This window comes from Rana temporaria, chromosome 4 (assembly GCF_905171775.1).
Source record: "Rana temporaria chromosome 4, aRanTem1.1, whole genome shotgun sequence".
Taxonomy (NCBI): domain Eukaryota; kingdom Metazoa; phylum Chordata; class Amphibia; order Anura; family Ranidae; genus Rana; species Rana temporaria.
Window position 1 is genome coordinate 366,323,721 of NC_053492.1, and position 26,294 is coordinate 366,350,014.

Genomic DNA, 26,294 nt, shown 5'->3' on the forward strand with positions numbered 1-26,294 from the left:
CTGGCAGCATGATTTTGCCCTACATGACTTGCCAGTGTGATTTTCCCCTACAAGCCCTGCCAGCACGATTCTCCCCTACACAGCCTGGCAGCATGTTTTTTCTCTAGGCAACTTACCAATGTATTTTTCCCCTACACAATCTGCCAGTGTGATTCTCCCTTTATTGATTATTAGTATCAAACAGCATTTATTTTTTGCGAGCAGGGATAATTATTTAAACATGAATTGCTACACCAGCAGGTAAGCATTTAACTGTCATGAAACATAAACTGTGTCACTATATACTGTGTGTGTAAAAACACACGCACACACACACCTTTTTTAAAAAAAAATCCAATGGGGCATACACACGGTCGGAATTTCCGATGGAAAAAGTCCGTCTGACTTTTTCCATAGGAAATTCCGATCGTGTGTACGGGGCATAAAAGGTAGTGTGGCCATTAGAATGTTTTTCGACAGATAACTACTTACACATTGAGATTATTTGTCTGTCTGCACACACTATAGTTTATTTGCACTATAGTTTTAATGGATAAAAGTAACCTTTTGCATTAAGCATTTATATTATTGTATCAAATAAAGTATTTGTAATTTTAGCAAAATAATACATATTCCCTCCGAAAATCCTGATTGAAATTACATAGTTACATAGTTACATAGTTAGTCAGGTTGAAAAAAGAGTCCATCCAGTTAAACCACAAAAAATAAACAAACAAAATAAAGAACACAGTACAATCCCATACACCCAACTTCATACCCACAGTTGATCCAGAGGAAGGCAAAAAACCCCAGCAGAGCATGATCCAATTTGCTACAGCAGGGGAAAAAATTCCTTCCTGATCCCCCAAGAGGCAATCGGATTTACCCTGGATCAACTTTACCTACAAATCTTAGTACTCAGTTATTTTATGTACATTTAGGAAAGTATCCAGGCCTTTCTTAAAGCAATCTACTGAGCTGGCCAGAACCACCTCTGGAGGGAGTCTGTTCCACATTTTCACAGCTCTTACTGTGAAAAAACCTTTCCGTATTTGGAGGTGAATTTTTTTTTCCTCTAGACGTAAAGAGTGCCCCCTTGTCCCCAGTGTTGACCGTAAAGTGAATAACTTGACACCAAGTCCACTGTACGGACCTCTTATATATTTGTACATGTTGATCATATCCCCCCTAATTCTCCTCTTCTCAAGAGTGAATAAATTCAGTTGCTCTAATCTTTCCTCATAGCTGAGCTCCTCCATGCCTCTTATCAGTTTGGTTACCCTTCTCTGCACTTTCTCCAGTTCTCCGATATCCTTTTTGAGAACTGGGGCCCAAAACTGAACTGCATATTCCAGATGAGGTCTTACTAATGATTTGTACAGGGGCAAAATTATATCTCTGTCTCTGGAGTCCATACCTCTCTTAATACAAGAAAGGACTTTGCTCGCTTTGGAAACCGCAGCTTGGCATTGCATGTTATTATTGAGCTTGTGATCTACCAAGACCCCCAGATCCTTCTCCACTACAGATCCCCCCAGTTGTACTCCCCCTAGCATGTATGATGCATGCATATTCTTATTCCCTAAGTGCATAACTTTACATTTATCAACATTAAACCTCATTTGCCACTCAGTCGCCCAATTAGACAGAGCATTGAGGACGTGATATATTTGGATTTTTGCAAATTCTTATCTTTATAAAAGTTTCAGTTGTAGTAGTTGGTTATGGACATATCATTTTCATCTTGTAGACACATACTTTGATGTTTCTGGCAGTAGGCTGTAATTTTGAGCAATATTTATGTACCTTTTTTATTTATGTTCGTACCCTGCTGGGGAGATTTGCCATTTTTATTGTCACCAGTAGAGAAAATAATACACAATACAAAGCTTTCTGAGAGATGATTTCTTGTAGTAAAGTGGAGATTAGGTAAAGATCATTAGTAAAACAAAGATTATGCTCTGTATGCTACTTGGAGATTGATGTATGAAGAACTAGATGAAAAAAAAAAACTTTGTAAGTTAGTTAGAAGTTTGAACTACATTATCTAAGTCATGTAGTGCTGATTTCTTGGTAGACCATAGAAGAGTGGTACAGTAGTCAGGCTGGTATATGTAAATACTATGAGTGTGATTTGGGGCTACCCTTAGTGGCATCATCCTAAAAGATATCATGGGTGTGTAGGACTTTCAAGGCACCAAGTATAACACATAACTATATATGTGTGTGTGTGTGTGTATATATATATATATATATATATATATATATATATATATATATATATATATATATATATATATATATATATATATATATATATATTGTAGCTATTTTTGTTCCTATTTGTTTTTCTGGAACCCTGTACAGCAGTGGTCATCAACCATTCCTGCAGGGCCCACTAACAGGCCAGGTTTTATGTATTACCTTGGGGAGATGCAGACTAGAATACTGCAATCACTAGAGCAGCAAATGATATCACCTGTGATGTATTTCAGTTATCTTGCAAACCTGGCCTGTTAGTGGGCCCTGCAGGACAAGGTTGATGACCACTGCTGTACAGCACCTGTATATAGACTTGTATATATCACAAATATGTAAGATAATCATACACTCCATAACATAGGTACAACAATACTGATTAAGCTACTATGTAGAATATGTAGTATGTATCAGGGGTGTAGGTTGAACCTAAAAACTCAGTGAGAGATTTGTAGTTAGTTGCCTACAGCAGATGGTTACAAACAACAACCCAGTTTGCGCGGTTCCATAATGGTTAGGTCCGAGTAGGGAAAAGGACAGAAGTGCATACAGAGACCCCTGGGGCAGCAGAAAATCCTTAACACCATAGCAGGGGGTCTGTCCAGGGGCATGGCTGACCAGAACCATACAAGAAGCAAAGCCAGGCTGGGATATTATGTACCAGCATCAAGTATGAAGATGACATTGTGGGATTACCCAAACGGACCTTAAACATTGGTTTTAAAAAATAAAATAAAAAATCTAGCCAATTATGCATTGTTAACTCAAAAAGTACCTTCCATTGATCTCAGCCTCCTTCAAACCTCCAATTTACTTTTTTTACTGCTATAATCTGTAAATTTACCCCAGAGTCACTCACATCCACACACACACACACCAGAAAGGAGATACTAAGCAAGTAGAGAAAAAAAAAAAAGTTTGTTCATTTTAGTTGCTCAAGCATTTACTAGATATGGTTTATAAAGGACATACAACCCAGTATTACAAGGAAAGTAAAATATAGGCAGCACCTTGGGATAATTTAACATATCTTATTGGAATCATTCTAGAATATTACATTGTCCTCGACAGGCTGGTGTTGCTTTCAAAGGCATAGAATGACCAGGTTGAATTTTACATTAAATACCTGTTGTATGATGACATTTGTTTTTTAACTACTTGCATACAGTGCCCACTATAGGCTCTGATTACCAAGAATAGTATAATTTGCATTGCTTATTTTCAAAATATTGAAACCATATTCTACATTTCTTTTGTTAAGCGGAGAATTTGAATTCAAGGGCAGAATTGATTCGGTTAATATAATTTACTTTTAATTGTTAATTGTGATAAAGGAAGTTAAGAATTTTAAAAAGCAGCAGGCCTATTTCAAATTCTTCATATTCTTCTGTGATGACATACTCTCCATCTTGTTTTTTTTCATAAATGTACAATTATAATGATTTAATGATCCTGTAAATTAAAATTCAGAGTTACATTATAAGATATTATTAAAGCACAATGTCATGGGATCAGAGGTGGCTACGTTCTAAAATTCACATGAAAACCTAAAAAAGGAAATGTACTGAATCATTGGTTACCATGCACAAATGCACCAGATATTGTACTCTCCAGTCTTAGTAAATCAAGCACACATTGTCATAGTTTGACTACTAGCCAAAAAGCAATGGCATGTAATTACCAGCTCTAACAAAAAAGGCATCTGCTGAAATATTGGGGACATAAATGTCCATATCTTTATATATATTATTTTAATGTATATTTGTATAAAAAATGCAATGTATAGCTGAAAAGCCCATATTTCAGACATACACATACACAATAAGGGAATATAGATATAAAACAATCTCCACATAGTTGTCGAAACACAAGCATACTGCCATATTATATCTTGTCAATAATGCATATAGAGGCCTGAGATTATATAAAGCAAATTTTCATATGTTAAATATATTCAGCTGTGACAAATATCATGTAACCCACAGTGGGGTCATACATCTTTAACACAATGGCATATCGGCATTAGAGTAAACCCATATAAAGTCCTGCATCTTTGGTGTAGAGTAGAGTCCTTGATCATGATGGGGCAGTAATCACACTTTCTGCATTTGTAGACACCCCTATTTCTTCTCCCACTGTTACATAAAGTATTATTTTTTCCCACAGGAAATCGCTATGCGTCAATGTATCACGTGCCTTTCTAATAATGCATTTTGGTCATGTGGATACAAACTTCCTAACTATTTCATAATTTATTAGATGTCAATGTTTGTTGCAAATATCCTGCACTCTCTGGGATATACCCTTAAACGTAATTTAATCATACCTGTTGGCTTGTCTCCTTTCCGTTTAAATAGGACTACACTTATTTTTAACCATAGATACATTTTAACACCAGCTACTGATTCGACTCAGATGACTTGATGCAATCCTGGTGTCATAAGACTTGGGTAACCAAATGCTGACCAGTTAGATATATCTAGATATAGAGGTAAAGTGTTGAAAAGTGTTAAATACGTATATATATATACACAGCTAAGGGCTGGATCCAGTCTTGCAGGCCCAGTTCAGCTTTACCACCAGCCTTCTCAGGTCCTACTTTTGGGAGATTGTGATCTAACTCCAACAAAATGTATTAATAAGTACTTGTCATATAGGCATTTCCCTGAACACTAGAGCAAACATTACCAGATTATTCAATCCATTTTAATGCACCGTCATCCATGAAAATCCAAACATCACATCAATTAGGTACTTTGATGAACCAGATATAAATTAAATAAACATGCCACAGAAAAGAACAATGAGACTGCAGATACCGATTGGTATTTCAATGAAAATATATTGTTTGAAGTTTAAATAACTACAATAATGCTTTTAAATGTGGTATCCCATTGGTATCTCATATGTTAAACACATGTTTTATAGCATTGTTTTCTGTGAATGACTTTTGATTAAATTAAAAGCTTTTTGAATTGGTAATTGCAAACATGACTTATTTTAATGATAGTGGGTTCCAAAGAATTCTAACACTTTTTGTGTTTTCTTTTTCTTTAGCTAACCACATGTACAGTGGATGGAACACTACAAACTTTTTCTCCTTGAACAGACATATTAGTCACTGAAATGGAGCATATGTGAATAGTGGAATGATTACTTGCCTTACTGCTTACCTAAGATAACATTACAAAATCATTGTAAGAGCTGTCTAATTCTGATCCATATCCTAGCAAGTAGCAAGTACTAGATGAGTTATATCCATAAAATGGGAACAAAACTCAATTACCTCCTCTACAAAATTGTATCAAATGAATACAAGATGCCAGGTAAATGGAACTGATCACAAAGAGGATAAATGATGGGCTGGACAAATTTAACACTAAATGGAATCCATAGTACTTTCATCAAACATTGCCCAGGATTGCCTAAAAGCAGGTTAGCTCCTACTGTGGGGCACTTATTATTCTCTACCGTCTTGTCATTTTTATTTTCTTTCTGTCCTTCATGTTCTCCTTTCCCTACTACTTTCTATACATCTGTGGATCTATAACGGTTCACTAATGAAGTTTTACTGAAAATACTTCTTATTGGCATGGATTATGGTAACAGTAACCAAGTAATGTAACTACGGTACTGCACAGAAACATACAGCTTACTACCTTTAAGACTGTTCATTAAATAAGTAATACAAGTATCTATAATAGCAGCAGTAAAATGGAAGTATACATGCAGAATGATTTTTTAACTATCCATATAGTAATGAATTAGAAATGTTTCAAGATGTTTGTTGTTCTGTTATTTATATGTATTTTTTAATTCTAAAAAATAAACTGTGAATTTGCCATATTTAGCTAAATGAGTTGAAGTTTGGAAAAGCTACAAAATAAAGATATGTTTATAAATGCTTATTCATAAATATGAGTGTTGCGCTGATACCAACATTTGTTGCTGTGAATACAATAAGTGCCAATGATACCAAGTACACAAAAATAAAACAATAAGGGGTATCAATCAATAAGTGCAAAATGAAAAGAATGCAGAGTGAGTAGCCTTCCTAATATTAAAACCATATATAGGTAATAGTGAAAGGAAAAAATGTATATAATAGTGTCACATCTAATTCCAGATAGTCCTTTGTTCAGGACAATCGCATCACTAGGCACCTCCCCCACGCGTTGCATCACTTGGCACGTGACTTAGTCATGGGTAACGTGCAGAGTGACGCAACGCATGGGGGAGGAGCCTAGTGACACGATCGTCGGAGATCCGTCCGAATGAGGAGATCGCAACACTGAGCGGCAGTTTTAAAGCGGTCTTTTGAAGCTGGTCTTGATCTGGGGTTTTGTGAGTGAGTCTGCAAACACTGCTTACAATATTCCCCCTTGTACCTACAGTTTTGCACTATATTTTGTCTTTTTTTCTCCTTGTATGAGCTGTGTTTCCTTGGATGAACAGAGTCAATTTGCAGCATAACAAACACGGACAACTTTCTCAGCACAGCAAAGGACTGGTTCCTTCTTTCCTATCCAAGCCTATTGCACTGAACTGTAGCTGAACAAAGGACTATCTGGAATTAGATGTGACACTATTATATACATTTTTTCCCTTTCACTATTACCTATATATGGTTTTAATATTAGGAAGGATACTCACTCTGCATTTTTTTCATTTTGCACTTATTAATTGATACCCCTTATTGTTTTATTTTTGTGTACTTGGTATCATTGGCACTTATTGTATTCACAGCAACAAATGTTGGTATCAGCGCAACACTCATATTTCTGAATTTCATTATTGGTTTTGTACACCGCTTCTGTGTATGCAGCTTTACCATTTGGGTATTTTTGTTGTGTGTTTTTTTTCCTGTGATTTATTTAAGTAGTAGCGCTGTAGTACCTTTTCTTTTTTCTTTATAAATGCTTAGTATTTATCAAATTGTAATGGTTGTACTGTTTGATGTTGCCCAAAGTAAGGAGACTAAGAATTCCTGCCAAGAATATACCATATAATAACCGGAATTTTTTACAACTTTAAAAAAAATGTTGCACATGGTTAAAATCAAGATTAGTTAAAACAATATTAACCACTTAAGGACAGAAGGTGTTTTTCAGATTCGGCGTTTACAAGACTAAAACATTTTTTTTTGCTAGAAAATTACATAAAAACCCCAAAAATTATATATATTTTTTTCTAACACCCTAGAGAATAAAATGGCGGTCATTGCAATACTTTTTGTCACACCGTATTTGCGCAGCGGTCTTACAATGGCACTTTTTTGGAAAAAATTCACTTTTTTGAATAAAAAAATAAGACAACAATAAATTTGGCCCAATTTTTTTATATATTGTGAAAGATAATGTTACGCCGAGTAAAATGATACCCAACATGTCACGCTTAAAAATTGCACCCGCTCGTGGCATGGCGTCAAACTTTTACCCATAAAAATCTCAATAGGCGACGTTTAAAAAATTATATAGGTTGCATTTTTTTTAGAAATAACTCACTTAAATCTGACCAAGCAAGAGTCTTGTAGGCATCCCGGGTATGGTTTTTTTTTAAAGCAAAATTATAAATTATATTATAATAAATAATTATAAATAATTATAACAAATAATAATATAATTATAATAAAAATGATTCAATAATGTAATCAACTCAAAATCACTGAAATTTGCTCAGTTGCAGAATTGTCGCTGTCATTATTATTATTTTTTTTATGACGAATTTCCCCACAAATCGCTATCGCACAATTCTGCAAGTGATTATAATTTATTATCGCTGTTTTCTAGCTGATCTAAAACCATTTTTGACATAAAGGGACACTTTTGGACAATCTACAGTTTTTAGGCAGAAAGAACAGTTTTTATTATATAAAAGTACATGTAGGGCACTGGGCAGACCACTAGGGACAAGGGGGGTGTGTATTTTTTACATACAGTACTGTAATCTATAAGATTACAGTATACTGTATGTAAAGTGTTTGTTTACTTTTTTGAATTTGGCGCCGTTCTCCGCTCCCGTGCGTCGTAAAGTCGCAGGGAACATTGATCGGCGGCACACGGGGACACTGTGAATCGAGCGAGGAGGTCCCGCTCGCTCACACAGCGGGGTGGCATCGCTGGATCCAGGGACAAGGTAAGTAACTTGCCTGTGGATCCAGCGAGAAGGTAAGCTGCGCCGCTGCACACTCTGCACATCCACCCCGAGCGTGACTCGGGGATACCGATCTTAACATGAAAAACCAACCCCGAGTCACGCTCGGGTTTACCACCAAGGTGGTTAAGATGCTGGGCGGGACTGATGTTTTGACGTCACTTCCGCCCAGCAAAGCTATGAGGACGGGTGGGGGCCATCTTGCCCTCACTCGAGTCCTCACTGAAGAGCCGGCAGCATCCCATCTCCTCTGCCGCTACCGACGGCTCCGGTAAGCGGCGGAGGGCGCGGAAGAGCGGCGGGGCCTCTCCCGCCACCGATAACGGCGATCTCGCCACGGAGACCACAGTTATCGTTTACACGGCCGCCCACTGAAAAGATGGATACCTTGGTTGTGGCAGCAGCTGCTGCCGTTACCGAGATATCCATCTTTAAAAACAGGACGTACATATACAGTGGGCGGTCGGGAAGTGGTTAAGAACACTGAATTTTGTCTCCAACACAATAGCGGCTCCAGTGCTAGCTTGCCTTGCCTTGTGTAGAAGGTAGGTGTGCATTTTGAATCCATCATACGTTTGTGTCTTCATTTTCACAGAGTGACAAACATAACACACCGGTAATAGTATAATAGTAATAGGTATATATAAAGGTTTTTATTTTTAATAAAAAATATTGTAAAAAATATTCCTAATATGTCCAAATAATATGTATGTTATTGTGATTTTTTTGGATGTCTTCAAAGAAAACATGCTTGCCAAAAAATTATCCAATATTTATTATTTACTCCCTCTTCCTGTTTTATAGATTACTGGAAAGTATGTTAAAATACTAGCACCCCTTTAAACAGAATAATCATTGGCCAAACTAAATGCACAGAGAGATATATCAAATGTAGGCTTTCTCTTTCCTATGTTATTTATTTTGCTTGCAAATGATTTAGCTCTTTTTATTTTGGTTAAATAACTCTTTATGTTATAAGAGGTTACGTGTTAGGTCAAGTTTTAGGGTAAATATTACTTTTTTTGTGGTAAATAAGAATACAGAAGCTAGAAGCTAGAATATAGAAGCTGTCATTGCTGACCTCTCTCTTGGGAAAAAGTTGTGTTTATATTGTATTTACTATCAGGCAATATTCTTTTGGAGAAGACACTAAAAATACCATATTTCTTTCCTGTTTAAAATCGTATTCCTTATTTCAGAAGACTACTCCAGCTTCTTCTTATAAAACGTGAACAGGTAAAGAAAACAAAAGACCAAAGCTCGACTGATACCTTTTACATACACAAAATTAGCTAAATTAGTGAGGATACTGCATTTTTCAAAAAGTCTGCAGTCCTGCTTTATTTAAGTACTTGGGATTATTTTGTTTATTACTTCCCATGTTTCTATTTCTTTCAAAAGTTCTCCAGATATTTTTTTCCTTTTTGGACAAACATTCAATAAATGTAAATTTTGTTGAAAACACAAACAATGTAAAATCTACATTATTACTTATTTTTAAATTTCTTTACCATATAGTTGATTTTTTTTTAACAATCCATAAAGCATCCTCTGTACCAAAATCTTCTTGGGATATGACATTATTTTTAATTAATCTGGTCATTAATCTGCCATCTTGTATTGCAACTTTGTTTAAACAAAGCTCCCGAAAAGCAAAACGGGTCTAAACACACAAATTGAATGCTCTGTTACAAACAGTTTATCTATTTCTGTTTGTTTACAAACTTTTTATTAAGTGAAACTTGGTAAGAAAAAAACAGCACATTTGTACAAATATACTGAAAAGGGTATTTCGAAAAAATACATCTAAATACAAATAAGCAGGGCTCATGTCCTGCGGGAACGCATGGGAACACAGCAGGAACTCAGTTCCCTTTGCAGGACTAGAGCAGCCGAGCTGCCCGAGCCAATCCTTCACTAAGCGGCGATGCCCAGCTCGAGTCACTGTCAGGGGCAGGCGAACCTTAGTAATCCTTTATGTTACTGGCCGCTTCCTGTATATGTATTCATCAGGTATTGTGCGGGTATTCTGTCATTGTTCCCAGGAGACATTGCGGAGGTCTGCCGCAAGTTATCGAGGGATTTAGAAAGAACTTTCTTGCTCCTGGGAACAATGACAAAAGCTCCCAGGAGACATTGCGGCATCGAGGAAGTGATGGAATACCCGCACACTACCCAATGAATCCATATACAGGAAGCGGCCAATAACATAAAGGATTACTAAGGTACAGTGGATCGAAAAAAACAAACATGCCGTTTAGTAATTACGCATATGAGCGTATCATTTTTTTTTTTGGTGGGGAAGTGGATCTTGGGTGGGAGTTCCCACACTTTTTTTCCCAGGACTTGACCCCTGCAAATAAGGGTATAATGATAGAGTTGTAAAAACATTAACATAGAAGGCGATACAATGCTATGACATGAGCAAAGATTGCCAATATACATATAGAGAACATTTAAGGGCAGTTGATGAGGGTTAACCTAATGTTTAGTAAGTTGAAGAAGGACCTCAGAATGTTCAAACCAGGGATCCCATTTAGTGTTATAAACAGGCATAGAATTGTATAGGGTGTGAAAAAAAATCTACACACCCCTTTTAAAATGTCATAAATGAGATTCATGGATTCTAGCTCTCTCATCACCTCCTCTCATGCTCGTCTCCAGGACTTTTCCAGAGCCTCTCCAAGCCTATGGAACTCCTTACCCCAATCTGTCAGTCTATCTCCTTCTCTATTAGCTTTTAGAGGATCCCTGAAAACCCTCCTTTTCAGAGAAGCATATCCTACCCACATCTAACAACTGTACTTTAATTTTGTCCATCTGATCACCCCCCACATCTACTACCCTTTGTTACACTTGACCCTCCCTTCTAGATTGTAAGCTCTAACGAGCAGGGCCCTTTGATCCCTCCTGTATTGAATTGTATTGTAACTGTACTGTCTTCCCTGATGTTGTAAAGCGCTGCGCAAACTGTTGGCACTATATAAATCCTGTATAATAATAATAATAATAATAATAAGGATAAACCATTTCAAAGTTCTGCTTGTCTAGTAGTCTCTCCTGACATTTTCTTAGTCACATCCTACAGCAAAAGCCATGGTCCGCGGAGAGCTTCCAAAGCATCAGAGCGATCTCATTGTTAAACGGTATTGGTCAGGAGAAGGGTACAAAATAATTTTCAAGGTATTAGATATACCATGGAACACAGTGAATACAGTCATTATAAAGTGGAGAAAATATGACACAACAGTGACATTACCAAGAGCTGGATGTCCCTCCAAAATTGATAAGAAGAAAACTGGTCAGGGAGGCTGCCAAGAGGCCTACAGCAACATTAAAGGAGCTGCAGGAATATCTGGCAAGTACTGGCTGTGTGGTACATGTGACAACAATCTCCTGTATTCTTCATTTGTCTGGGCTGTGGGGTAGAGTGGCAAGACAAAGGCCTTCTCTTTTACGAAGAAAAACATCCATGCCCAGCTAAATATAGCAAAAACAGTCTCCTAAAAGCATGTGGGAAAATGTGTTATGGTCTGATACAACCAAGGTTTAACATTTTGGGCATAATAAAAAAAGATATGTTTGGTGCAAAAACAGCACTGCACATCATCAAAAGAACACCAAACCCACAGTGAAGCATTGTGGTGGCAGCGTCATGCTTTGGGGCTGTGTTTCTTCAGCTGGAACAGGGGCCTTAGTCAAGGTAGAGGGAATTATGAACAGCTCCAAATACCAGTCAATATTGGCACATAGCCTTCATGCTTCTACTAGAAATCTGAACATGAAGAAGAACTTAATATTTCAGTATGACAACGACCCAAAGCATACATCCATACCATACAAACTCAAGTGTCCTTCAACAATAGTGTTCATTCAAAAAAACAATAACATGTGAGTTCATAAATACTAAAGGGTTAACTCTGAAGATTTGTTCCAATAGATAAATATGAGCGAACTCATGAATGGCAAAGTCCATATAAATTAAATGGAATGGGATAAGGAAAACTTGACAGCAGGTGAATCTACTCTGATGTTCTGTTCATCTAGTAAAAGAAAGGCATTCACAGCCGCCTACCAGATAGAAGATCATATAACGGCCATCAGAATATACTCCAGCCAGGCCAGGACAGTCATCCGGGGATTCCTCCTCCAGGACACACCGTTCGCGTTGTAGTGAATTCCGTTCGGCTTACACTGGATTCCTGCTGCGGTATACTCCTCACAGTTTCACCCGATCGGATCACCAATTCCATGTAACACTCAGGCAGAATAAAAAGAAGAAAGCCTCATGGTGTAGTATGAAGATTCAAAGGTGTTTATTTAAAAAGTTGCAGTGCACTGCAAACACACCGCAAATACACCAAAGACATGCAAAGATAAAAAACAGAGCCACTGCTGACAGTTCGATCGGCTCGTGTGTGGTGACGTATAGAATACTGTCAGTATTCTATACGTCACCACGCACGAGGTGTAATAAAATCAAAAGGTGCAAAGAATTTGTTTAACCACTTCAGCCCCAGAATAATTTCCTCCCCCCTATTGGCCATGCCATTTTTTGCGATAGGGCAATGCATCTCTTTATTGTGTGGCCATGCAATGCTTTACCCAAACAAAATTAATGTCCTTTTTTCCCAATAGAGCTTTTTTTTTGGTGGTTTTTGATCACCTCTGTGATTTTTATTTTTTGCCTATCAACAAAAAAAATATAAAAACAAATGTATTCATCAGTTCAGGCCAATGTGTATTCTTCTACATACTGTATATTTGGTAAAAAAAAAAAATCGCAATAAGCGTATATTGATTGATTTGCACACAAGTAATGGTAATGGTGGCGATCTGCGATTTTTAGCGGGATGACAGAGCTGCGGACAAATCTGACCCCAAGTGACACTTTTTGGGGACCAGTGACATTATTACAGTGATCTGTGCTAAAAACATGCACTGATCAATGTATAATTAACACTGGTAGGGAAGGGGTTAACATTAGGGGGCGATTAAGGGGTTAACTGTGTTCCCTGGGTGTGTTCTTACTGTGTGGGGGATAGGCTTACTGGGACAACACAGAGATCACTGTTCCTGATCACTAGGAACAGCAGATCTTAGTATTGTCCCCTGTTAGAATGGGCATCCGCCTTGTTAACATAGGCAGGTCTCCGTTCTGCCTCTCTGTGCTGGGATCGCAGGTGGCCGGGCCGCCCTGCTGCAGTATATGTGTGGTGGGTGGTCCAGAAGTGGTTAACTCCACACTTATGCAACTTTATTATTATTATTATTTTATTTTTTACTTCCCTCCGTCTAAAAGATTTCAGTTTGTTGTTCAATTGAGTTGTACAGCTTATAGGTCACATTAAAGGTGGAAAAAGTTCTGAAATTGTTTATCTTTGTCTCATTCATTTACATCACAGAAACCTGACATTTTAACAGGGGTGTGTAGACTTTTTATATCCACTGTACATAGTTTACATTTCTTAGGTTTATTAAAGACATACTTTGAGTTATTATTCTTGGCTTACACCATATTTTGTATGTGCATTGTTGGGTAGTACTTACCTAGTCTAGAATTGCTATTGCCCTCCAGTGTTTAAACTTTTATGTATAAATACAAGGTAAGTAGTTTCACCTGAAAGAACTCCATTTTCACTATTTTACAGGTTATTATTTTGCAGTGATGTATTAAAAAAAAAATTGTCATTTTACGCTTACCTATTTTGCAAGCTTAGTTTACATTTGTGGCCAATGACATTTACAGTAGATCTATTTCCTGGTGCATTAAGAGCTAGCTCATGAGGATTTAGCACTTTTACACAAAAAATGAACATGTAGTGTAACTGTTGTAGCAAATGAATAAATAAAGACTGGCAAAAGAGTTTCTGACATCGATCTGAGTTGTTGTATGAGCCAAGTATAATTGACTAAATTGAGCGTCTCAGCACACCTAAAGGTTAAATGAAGCATTCACTTTAGTTTGCTCTCTGGCATATAAAAAGATCATAAGTCTGTATTGCTCACACAAAGCCCTATTTTACATAGCACCACCTAGTGAGCCCCACAGTTGAATGAGTATTGGATGAGTTAATCGGAAAATGCCCAAAAGTCAGCATAATGCTGAACAAACATCTGGACCCAGCATCATATATAGTTGGCCTTATTCTTAGATATGTTTTGTATTTGCACAATGAAAGCAAATATTTCATGTGTTACATTGCTGAAATATAGAATGAACTTTAAAAAGTGAAAAATAAACATTGGTAATTATTAACAGAGTGTATTCAATTGCAAATAAATAAGACATTGGACACATTTTCAAATATAATATTCTACCAAATTCTACCTGGAGTACATAGAGGGAATTAATAAAAAATGCCTGCAAAAAAGCTTGATCTCTGTACATGTTGGAGAAGATAGATAAATGTTACCATTGTGATAGTTAGGGAATGTAAAATTAAAAGTTTCGTTTATCTCCGATCTTCACATACTTTGCTTCTTCACCACATTTCTCCTATGTCAATGAATATATCCCTCTTCTATGTATATTTTTTGTGGTTCACCACTGTATTTAACTTTTGAGTAGAGATTTACAAATATTCAATGGAAAAAGAAGAACTTACTGAAAGTGATACATACTCTTTTTAAGCCTAGAAGGTTAACTAGGGACAGCATTTAACAGAAAATACACATACTCATGTAGGTCTACCATGCTGGTTACAGTGCTGTCCCTAGGAAACCTTTAACAGCTAGTGTAAGCACGTGTTTTATTAGGCAACGTCACATTTGAGGACAACATCGTAATATTAAATGTACATTTAATTCAAGGGTTTTTCTATTCTCATTCAACCCTAACATGGAATAGCTTTATCACTTAGTATTGGATGCTTGAAGATAATGTTGTACTGTCTCTTTAAAGAAAATCTGTACTTAACCACTTCAGCCCCGTAAGATTTTATCCCCTTCCCGACCAGAGCACTTTATACAATTAGGCACTGCGTCGCTTTAACTGAGAATTGCGCGTTCGTGCATCGCTGTACCCAAACAAAATTTGCATATTTTTTCCCACAAATAGAGCTTTCTTTTGGTGGTATTTGATCAGTCTTGTGAATTAGGAGCCGCCAGACAGCGCACGAGCCTGCTGCACAGCGGGGGACCCGATGCATGTGGCCGGCGATCGCTGCAGGCCACATTCGATTGCGTGCACGAGCATCAGCACGGGGATTTGTGTGTGTAAACACACAAATCCCTGTGCTGTAAAAGGAGAGGATACATGACGTTTGTTCCTAGTAATAGGAACAGCGAAATGTCTCCTCTCCTACTCAGTCCCATCCCCATACAGTTAGAACACACACAAGGGAACACACAGTTAACCCCTTGATCGCCCCCTAGTGTTACCCCCTTCCCTGCCAGTAACATTTACACAGTAATCAGTGCATATTTATAGCACTGGTTGCTGTATACATGTCAGTGGTCCCAAAAATGTGTATCTGTGATCTCTCCGTCGCAATGTCTCTTAAAATAAAAATGCCATCAAAATGCCATAAATCTTTCCCATAGTTTGTAGACGCTATAACTTTTTCGCAAACCAATCAATATATGCTTATTGCGATTTTTTTACCAAAAATATGTAGAAGAATTTATATTGGCCTAAACTGATGAAGAAATTACTTTTTTAAAAACATTTTTGGGAATATTTATTATAGCAAAAAAAATTTAATATTGTTTTTAAAAAAAAAAAAAAAAAAAAAGTGGGACAGGGTGGTAGGGGCCTTAGTGCTTTACTTTGTCCAGGGGCCCATGATGCTATTAAGATGTCCCTGCCATTGAGCATGGTTGTAAAGACTCACTAGAGTTGAGAGATTTGTGACCTTTATTATATAAAAAGATCAAAGCATGGGATATTGTACAGCATTATTATACACTATTTGGTCAAGGACTTGCCTAGAATGAATACTGACCGCAAGACCTAAACAGGAACAAAACTGGGCATTCCTTTATATAAGTTGTAATGGCTCTGTGATTTCAGTGCTGCATAATTTCAGTGTTGGATTAGATGCTCCTGGTCACGACAAAGGAGCTGCATTAACACCCTAGCCTAATCTTTTGATTTGGATCATGAAAACGTTCTCCTCTCCTCATCTTCATTACATAGAGGGGCATTGCTCTGAAGTTCATAAAAGATAGCTAGAACAGAGAAAAAGTTCTGACCAGAAAGGCAAACCCTATTAAAGTCTATGGGACCCAAACTTGAAATATCAAAAGTCACCATTTTGAAGGCTTATATGAAAGGGTATGAGGGTCCAGGTACTGCCCTGGGGGACATGTATCAAAACATTGTTTTAAATAAAAAATGATCTAATGATTTAAATGATGCTTAAATGGCAGCAATAAAAACTGCTTTAAATATAGTGCCTGGGGGTCCCCTTAGCCTGTAAAGTGGCACATCTGTACCATGTATTGAACTTACTGCAACAAAACTGAAATTTCTAAAGAAAAAGGAATGAATTAAATTATATTTAAATTGCCAGAAATACAATGCCTTTGCCGGCATTAGAAAGATGTTTAAAAAAACAGCGTGATGCCCCCCCAAAATCCATAACATCCCTTATCCTGGCATGCAGCCTGGGAGGTCAGGAAAGGGGGGTTGAGCGAGTGCCCCCCTCTCCTGAACCATACCAGGACACAAGCCCTCAACATGGGGGGGGTTAGGTGCTTTGGGCCCACCCCCATTGGCTGTGGTTGTGGGAGTCTGCGGGCAGGGGGCTTATTGGAATCTGGAAGCCCTACACCTACCCATTCACCAAAAAAGTGTACAAATAAATAAAAACAGGAGGCAATTTTTGACAATTCCTTTATTAAAAATAAAAAAACTTTGTCCACTGATGTAAATCCATTGTCAATCATGCTGCCGGTGCCACCGCTGGACATGAAAGAGAAAAAAAAACTCTCACTGTCAACTAAGGCAAACCGCTGAAGGCTTATATAGGTAAGGGCAAATCCACCTGGAATAATCACCTGGTGGCACCGCCCCCTTGTGACATTACTTACCCAGCATGCACCTGTCGTCAAAGTCACAAGGGGTTAGTGCCACCAGGTGACGTCGCCAGGTAACTTCACCCCTTACCTATAAGAACTGTCGAACAGAGATCCAGGCATTCAGTGGTTTGCCTTAGGTTGGCAGCAAAGCATTTTTATTTATTTGGGTCCAGCAGTGCGGCACGGGATGATTGACTATGAATCTACATTGGGGGATATTTTTTTTTGTTTTTGTTTTTTAAAAAGGAATTGTCAAAAACTGTCTCTGGGTTTTTATTACTTTTTGACACTTTCTTTGGTAAATCGGTTTGGGGTTCTATGTACCCCTACCCATTCACATAGGGGGGAGGGCCAGGATCTGGGGCCCCCTTGTTAAAGGGGGCTTCCAGATTCCAATAAGCTCCCTACCCGCAGACCCCCACAACTACAGCCCAGGGTTGTGGGGACAAGGCCCTTGTACCCATCAACATGGGACAATGTGCATTTGCACATGACAGAACCTGAGCATTCCTCTTAGGCTGGGTTCACACTTGTGTGAAGCGGAAAACACTACAAATCCAATACGGGTTCCCACATGACACATGAATCGACGGCGGTTCAAAATGCTGCGGGCGTCAATACAAAGTTACTAACACCCCCAGATTAGTTCGCAGTGCGAACTGTGAAATTGTACAGGAATCGCCAGTTTGAACCATAAAAGGGTCCTGCACCATTTTGGTCCAAATATCATGTGAATTCAATCTGTATGGCTGAATTCGCATCGCACAGACTTTGCATGTGGTCTGCACAGCAATGCGGTGCAAATAACATGCAATGTCTGACATCGCTATAGTGTGAACCCAGCGTTAGGGTTGCTGTGCTGGGAATGGGAGGAACTATTTCAGTGGATCCTTATTTTAAAGCTATATGGACTCCTCGGTAGGGATTTGGGGCCAGATTCATGTACCTGCGCTGCGGCGTAACGTAACTCATTTACGTTACACCGCCGCAACTTTTCAGCGCAAGTGCTTGATTCACAAAGTACTTGCCTGTAAACTTGCGGCGGCGTAACGTAAATCTGTCCAGCGCAAGCCCGCCTAATTCAAATGGGGCGTGTGTCATTTAAATTAGGCGCCGAACGTTCTCCCGCCGTGCTTTGCGTGAAATTACGGCGCCCCGACGTGTTTTTTGAATGGCGACGTGCGTAACGTACTTTCATATTCCCGGACGTCTTACGCAAAAAAAAAAAAAAAAAATATTTGACGCGGGAACGACGGCCATACTTTAACATGGATGGTCTAATTTTACACCATCTAAATAGCACTCTTAACTTTACGACGGGAAAAGCCGACGTAAGAGAATGCGACGAACGCGCGTACCTTCGTGGATCGCCGTAAACAGCTAATTTGCATACCCGACGCAGGAAAACTATGCAAACTCCACCCAGCGGCCGCCGGAGAATTAGACCTACGATCCGAAGCCGTACGCCTGTCGGATCTATGCCAAAAGCCGTTGTATCTTGTTTTGAGGATTCCAAATCAAGATATGACGCGGCAAATTTGAAAATACGCCGGCGTATCAGTATTTCTGCTGGCCCTTAGTCCCCAGTCTCCCATGTGACAGGTGGGAATACTGACCACTATACTGACAAGGCTGTGCCACAGACAGTGTGGCTCTCTTTTATTAGTATAGTGGTCAGTATCCTTTCCTGCCATGCAGGAGACCAGGTTTGATCCCCTGCAGCTGAGACCTCGGCTGTTATATTTTACGTTAGACAAAACCTCTTTTTTTGTACATAAGTACCCCCTGACCAAGTAAAAATACCCCTTGATAAGTTTTGACACTTTCCACTTGTGGAAAAACTGTCAAATAGGACAACTTGTAGCGAAAGAACAATTACCACAACACACACAAAAAGTAAACTAGAGAACACTAAATCTGTCTTCCATCATAACACAAGTGAACTATGATTTACTATTTCCTTTTTAAGAAGTAAAGTTAATTGGACTTCAGCATAGGAATGTAATTTTAAATGTCAGCGATGATTATGTTATGGACCAGGAACCACTGGAGTAAATTTCAGTCGATATAATTAATTTTATCCAATAATTTAATATCCCTTCCAGTGAATTCTTTTCCTAGAAAATACAGCTGGCATCAATCTGCCAGTGATTGTATGCTGTATTTCAACATAATACAGCATGCATGTAGTAGTTTTGTGTATCTATCCAATTCGAGGTTATTGCTTCCAGGTAGACAGTTTAGCATATTTAAACCTCTAACCTCAATGGAAAACATTTTACCTGTCCAACAATGGATGTAAACATCTTGAGTTGCGGAAACATTTTTAGCCCAAGTATTCAGATGACAAAATGAAAAAACAAAACAAAAAAACATTAAAAAACTTTTTAGTTTTGTACAAATTAGGTTTTAAGTGGTAAAATTATGATTCTCTGGTGCTCAATGCCCATTAAAAGTCAACTAACAAAGTCATACTAACAACCTCAATTTTTATTCAGTCTAACTTCCACTTTCCAGTAACAGCATTAGTTCATGTAGCTGGATTCAGGTAGATTGCCGCATCTTTCAGGCGGCGTAGCGTATCGCATATACGCTACACCGCCGTAAGTCAGAGAGGCAAGTGCTGTATTCACAAAGCACTTGCCTCCTAAGTTACGGTGGCGTAGCGTAAATGGGGCCGGCGTAAGCGCGCCTAATTCAAATGAGGATGAGGGGGGCGTGTTTTATGTAAATGGGTGGTGACCCGACGTAATTGACGTTTTTTACGACGTTTTTTACGACGGCGTAGGAGACTTACACCACTCGTATCTTAGCCTAATTTAAGCGTATCTGGTTTCCAGAATATGCTTAAATTTAGGACGGCGTAGATTCAGAGTTACGATGGCGTATCTACTGATACGCCGGCGTAAAGCTTTCTGAATCCAGCTATTGGTGTTTAAATGTGCAGTCCAATAAGTATCAGAGCTAGACTCCGTGCACTCAGTAAAATAACTGGTTTAACACAACCCCTTTCTTTTGCAATACAAGCATGTTTTGAGGACACTTCTGCTAAGTGGTGTGGTTGCTTCTTAGCTATAGGGATTCCTTGTTGTTTCATCAGAAAGGCACACTCACCAGAACCATCTGACCACCTCATGGTTTCTCTCACCTGAGACCATACCTGGTGCATTCACAATTTCTACTCAAGCGATATTGTCAAAGGCAAACTGCCTTCCAGCTGTTGCGGAACTACAATGTTGCAATGCCTCATGGCATGTGTAGTTCTGTAACAGCTGGAGAGCCGCCAGTTTGACACCTGTCTTGTAATTGAATGTTATAAAAAATTACCTTTCCTTTTCAATCTGCAGAGTTGTAATTTTCTGAAAATTTTAATGCAATAGGGCTACCTTTTGTGGTATTTGGTTTTTATTGTTTGTGCTATAACCAACAAAAAAAACTTTCTGCTATAATACAAATCCATATTTTTTAAACACATTTTTTCATCAGTTAATTTTTTGGTAAAATACGTTTATATTGATTGGTTTGTGCAAAAGTTATAGCATCTACAAAATAGGGGATATATTTATAACATTTTTATTATTATTGTTTTTTTTTTTTTTTTACTACTAATGGTGGTGATCAAAGATCTTTAACAGAACTGTGACATTGCAATGGACAGATCTGACACTTTTGACACTTTTTTGGGACCAATGACATTTATACAGCGATCAGAGCTAAAAATAGCCACTGATTACTGTATAAATGTCACTGGCAGGGAAGGGATTAACACTAGGGGCGATCGAGGGGTTAAGTGTATCCTAGGGAGGTGTTTCTAACTGTGGGGGGAGTGTAGTGACTGGAGGAGGAGAGAGATTGTTGTACCTAATCACTAGGAACAGCAGATCTCTCTCTATTTTTCTGATAGAACGGGGATCTGTCTGTTTACATTGACAGATCCACCGTTCTGTCTCGCTCAGGAGCGATTGCGAGTCGCGGGGACTGGGCACACGCATTGGCTCCTATGTCACGTGGCATGCATGCCTGCTGAAGCTATTTAAAAGGCTGTCGTACAGCTATGGCAATTCGCCCAGGAGAGCCAACCTGCCGCCATAATATGACGGCGGCAAGTAGTTAATTCTCATTCTACTCTGCACAGCCTCAGTTGTTCTCTATTCCCAGCACTGTGCCTAAAATCAGAGCCACAAGAGAGCGATTTTCTGACACCATAAAGATTTACTACTGCTTAGTGGCTTTGGGCTTTGAAAAAAATGGCAGCTTAAGGAAGCAATTTACAAGCACACATTCATTTTTTTAGCAGCATAGTTATTAATGTGGAATGTATGTTCCTTGCTAAAGAATGTTTATGTCTATGTTTTATCAAGTTGTTATTGGTAAAGTTCCGCTTTAAACTGGTGTCATGAATACTGCCCCAGGTTTCTGGTTTCCTGTTTCAGGTTGGCTCCTTTCTCTCAGTTGCCACCCTCCTTTCATGCTTGATTTCCCCTTTTTCCCTGCTTGGACCAGGGTCTGATGTGGATTTTGGGGGGAAGCCACACACACCTTTTTTTTGTGCAGGGTCTCCCTTAAATCTCATACCTGACTTGAAAAGCGGGGTTCCTGGATGACAGCTGAATTGGCTGGACAGGCATGACTTACAGAGTGATAGGACACTGGCGGCTGCCGGTCTCCAAACAATTAGTCTGAGGGGAAGCTGTCATATTTTGCAGTGGTGGTAATACTGCTGTTAAATGTTTCACTTCCTGCTGCCACCAAGAAAAAAACAGCCTGAACCTGGCTTCAGACAAAACGGGTATCTCATCTTTGGTTATGAAGATGAGAAAGGGGAGGTACTTATTTCAGATGATTTGAAAATTAGCAAACAGTGTGACCAGGCAGTGGGAAAAGTAAATAGAATTCTAGGATGCATCCCTAGAAGGATCACCAGCAAGAGGAAGCAAGCCCTGATTCCCGTACATAGATCTTCAGTGAGACCTCATTTGGAATACCGTGTCCAGTTTTGGAGACCTCACTTACAAAGATAGAAGATACATAAGATATAACGAGTCCAGAGATGGGCAACTAAAATGGTGAAATGTTTTATCCCCCAAACATATCAGGAGAGACTTCAGGAACTTAATATGTACTGTCTGGAGGAAAGAAGGGAAAGGGGAGACATGACTGAAACCTTTAAATATATCAAGGGGGTGAATAAGGTTCAGGAAGGTAGTTTTTTCAATATGAAACCTACAATCAAGAAACGGTGGACATGACCTCTAACAAACTGGAATGAAGTTAAAAACGAATCTTAAAAATGCTTGGGATAAACATAGATCTATAGTCAGACAACAAGAGTAACATACCCCCCCAAAAAAAGAAATGGGCAGACTCGATGGACTACTCAGTCTTTTTCTGGCATCACTTTTCTATGTTTCTTTAGTGCACAGTGAGTGAGAAGTGTCACCCTAGGACAGGAAGTGTGGTAGAATCACTAGGTAAAAATAAGGCCTCGTACACACGACCGGACATGTCCGCTGAAACTGGTCCACGGACCAGTTTCAGAGGACAGATCCGATCGTGTGTACAGGCTAGCGGACAGATATCCAGCGGACAAAAGTTTCTTAGCATGCCAAGAAACTTGTCCGCTGGAGAGCTGTCCGTGGGACATGTCCACTGGTTACGTCTAACCAGCGGACCGAAATCCCGCGCATGAGTCGAATTGATTCGACGCATGCGTGGAAGCATTGAACTCGCGCGATAGAGAACGTCGATGTCGTCTACGTCAGTGGTCATCAACCCTGTCCTGCAGGGGCCACTAACAGGCCAGGTTTTATGTATTACCTTGGGGAGATGCAGTCTAGAATACTGCAATCACTGAGGAGCAAATGATATCAGCTGTGATGTATTTCAGTTATCTTGCAAGCCTGGCCTGTTAGTGGGCCCTGCAGGACAGGGTTGATGACCACTGGTCTACGTCACCGCGTTCTCTGTCCGCGGGGATTTCGGTTTGATGGTGTGTACAGCCATCAGACCGAAATCTCCGAGCGGACATGTCCGATGAAAACGGTCCGCGGACCGTTTTCATCGGACATGTCCTGTAGTGTGTACAAGGCCTAAAAGGAAAAGAATCCAGAAAATGTAATCCAATGCAGACACCACATCTAGGGACCATTAGGCTGCAAAATACGAAGGATCTTCAAAAAGTTTCTGCACTTTTTTATATTTATTAGAGTTAAAAAAAAGTGTGGACATTTTTTGAAGAACCCTCAAATTATATTTTTGTCCTTGGGTTTATATAGGCTTTAAAACAGAACAAACTGACTCTGCAAGGAGCTGCTAAAGCAGTGGCAGTAGGGGAGAGTATTATAATCTGGCAAGCAGTGCAGCGGTATGCAAGCATTGCCTTGGTCTCCTCTTACCGATTCGGCAAAGGTCTTCTAGGTCTGAATCAGCAAAATGAGGATGACCCTAGGCCCAATCCTTAAAAACAGGGGTGAACAGCTGTGCTAGATATGGTGATAACAGAAATTATATAGCAACTGTAATATAGGTATACATAAAGGGGCAGATCCACAAAGAAGTTACGCTGGCGTATCTATTGATACGCCGCGTAACTTCTAGTTTGCTCCGGCGTATCTTTGTTTTGTATCCACAAAACAAGATACGCCTGAAGCTGTGCTAGATCCGACTGGCGTACGTCTTAGTACGCCGTCGGATCTAAGGTGCATATTTACGCTGGCCGCTAGGTGGCATTTCCGTCGATTTCCGCATTGAGTATGCACGGCGATCCAGGAACGTACGTCCGGCGCATTTTTTTTACGTAGTTTCCGTAAGGCTTTTTTCGGCGTATAGTTACCCCTGCTATATGAGGTGTATCCTATGTTAAGTATGGCCGTCGTTCCCGTGTCAAATTTAGAATTTTTTACGTTTGCGTAAGTCGTTCGCGAATAGGGCTTTGCGTAGAATGACGTTCACGTCGTAACGTCACGGCTTGTTGCGGGTTAATTTCGAGCATGCGCACTGGGATACCCCCACGGATGGCGCATGCACCGTTAAAAAAAACGTCATTTACGTCGGGTCAAGACGTATTTACATAAAACACGTCCCCATCACATCCATTTGAATTGCGTGCCCTTACGCCGCCAAAGTTACACTACGCCGCTGTAACTTACGCCGCAAATTCTTTCTGGATAAGGAAAATACGCTGTAAGTTACGGCGGCGTAGTGTATCAGAGATACGCTACGCCGGACGCAACAATGCGCCAGGCTACGTGGATCTGCCCCAAAATGTGTGTGTAAGCACACATAATATTAAAACATTTGTTTAAAACATAATGTCCATAAATGATCCGAGATCTTGTATGATTAGCACCTGGAGGCAGCGATGGACTCTGTAGAAATGGGAACAGAGGGGCGCCAGACTGAGTGCAGTATAAATCATATATTTAATAAAAACAAGTAGTAACTCACAGGTTAAATTAGATGAGTTTAGTATGTGGTGAAAATCGCCAGTCCTAGAGTCTTATAAATGTCCTATTTGGCATCCGTTTTCCCTCTGTAGCCTGGGGCACTGGTGTGATCTTACAGGGATCCAGAAGAGGCTCGGAACCAGGAAGCAGGAAACGAAAAGCAGCTGGTTGTGACTTCACAGGAACAGGAAATGTGATTATTTACAGTGGCAAGGAATGGTAATGCATTTTTAAGCTACAGCTTCTTCATCAGACCATGATTGGCTGGCAAACCTGGCAGTCTTAAATACAGAGGAAATAGAAACATAGAGATCTGATGGGCTGGTCAGCCCGGCAATTAAATAGACAGATTTAAAGAGGTAGACAATATTTTTATTAAATATATGATTTATACTGCACTCAGTCTGGCATCCCTCTGTCCCCAATGCCTTCCTTGCCCAGTCTGCTGCTGACAAAGGCCCAGGAGCAATTACCCCCTTTCCTTTACTTTAATCCAGCCCAGTGTATATTCCTGGAACTACATAACAAATAGAGATGCTTCATTATAATGCGAGCAGAGAGTTTAGTGACTTCCATCATATTTACCACACTTTTGACAGGCTATCACTGTTAATATGTAATGCATTAGCTATGAAGCCAAATTATGTGTGAAATGTTAGAAATCATGGTGTTTATATTTGCATTTTACATTTTGGAAAGGGAATGTTGAAAATCTGCTGACATTTGTGGCTAATTGTGGCATTAGATACAAGAAGCAGATGTATTTTCTGAGCTTTATTCTTTCTCCAAGCGTAGTTGATTGTACTGATATTTACAAAGTAGTTATTGAATGTGATCATTGAAGGATAAATCAGCGCATACTGTTCATGTAGGGCGCTGATCTCAGCCATGACATGACACACACATATACAACCACAAAGTGGCAAATTTGGTTTTCATTAAAGTAACACAGGGAAGGTGATAAAGCATATGCCTCTCTTTAGGGACTGTTGCAGACATGTGCCCCCTATCTGCAGACACGTGCCCCCACATTTCAGAATAGCAACTTTCTCATTGGTGCTCTGTTCACACTTTTGTGCTGTGGGAACATGTGTGTTAAGCCTCGTACACACAATTGGATTTTCTGCAGACAAAGCGTCAGACTTTTGTCTGGAGGGCGTTGGCCAGGAACTTGTCTTGCATACAAACGGCACACAATTGCCGGCCAACAAACACAAAGGTAATTACGTACTACGTGGTTTTTCAGCTCTGTAGCACCACCCTTTGGGCTCCTTCTGCTAATGTGTTTGGTGAGCATTGCTTTCGGGCATGCGTGTGTGTACTTTGGTCTTTTGTTTGACGGACTTGTACACACGATCTGAAAATTCGACAACAGACCATTGTCCACAAAAAATTTGAAAGCCTGCCATCCAACATTTGTCCACGGAAAATCTG

General features: G+C 39.4%; 1 protein-coding gene across 1 annotated transcript in view; it reads left to right on the plus strand.

Annotated features, from left to right (window-relative positions):
- Window positions 1–6,185, plus strand: part of WDR27 (WD repeat domain 27) — a 453,976-nt gene extending 447,791 nt beyond the window's left edge. The window contains exon 27 of the mRNA XM_040350915.1: window positions 5,296–6,185. Within this exon, the coding sequence (XP_040206849.1) occupies window positions 5,296–5,343 (48 nt within the window). The 3' untranslated portion in view covers window positions 5,344–6,185. The remainder of the gene's footprint in view (window positions 1–5,295) is intronic.
- The last annotated feature ends 20,109 nt before the right edge of the window (window positions 6,186–26,294 follow it).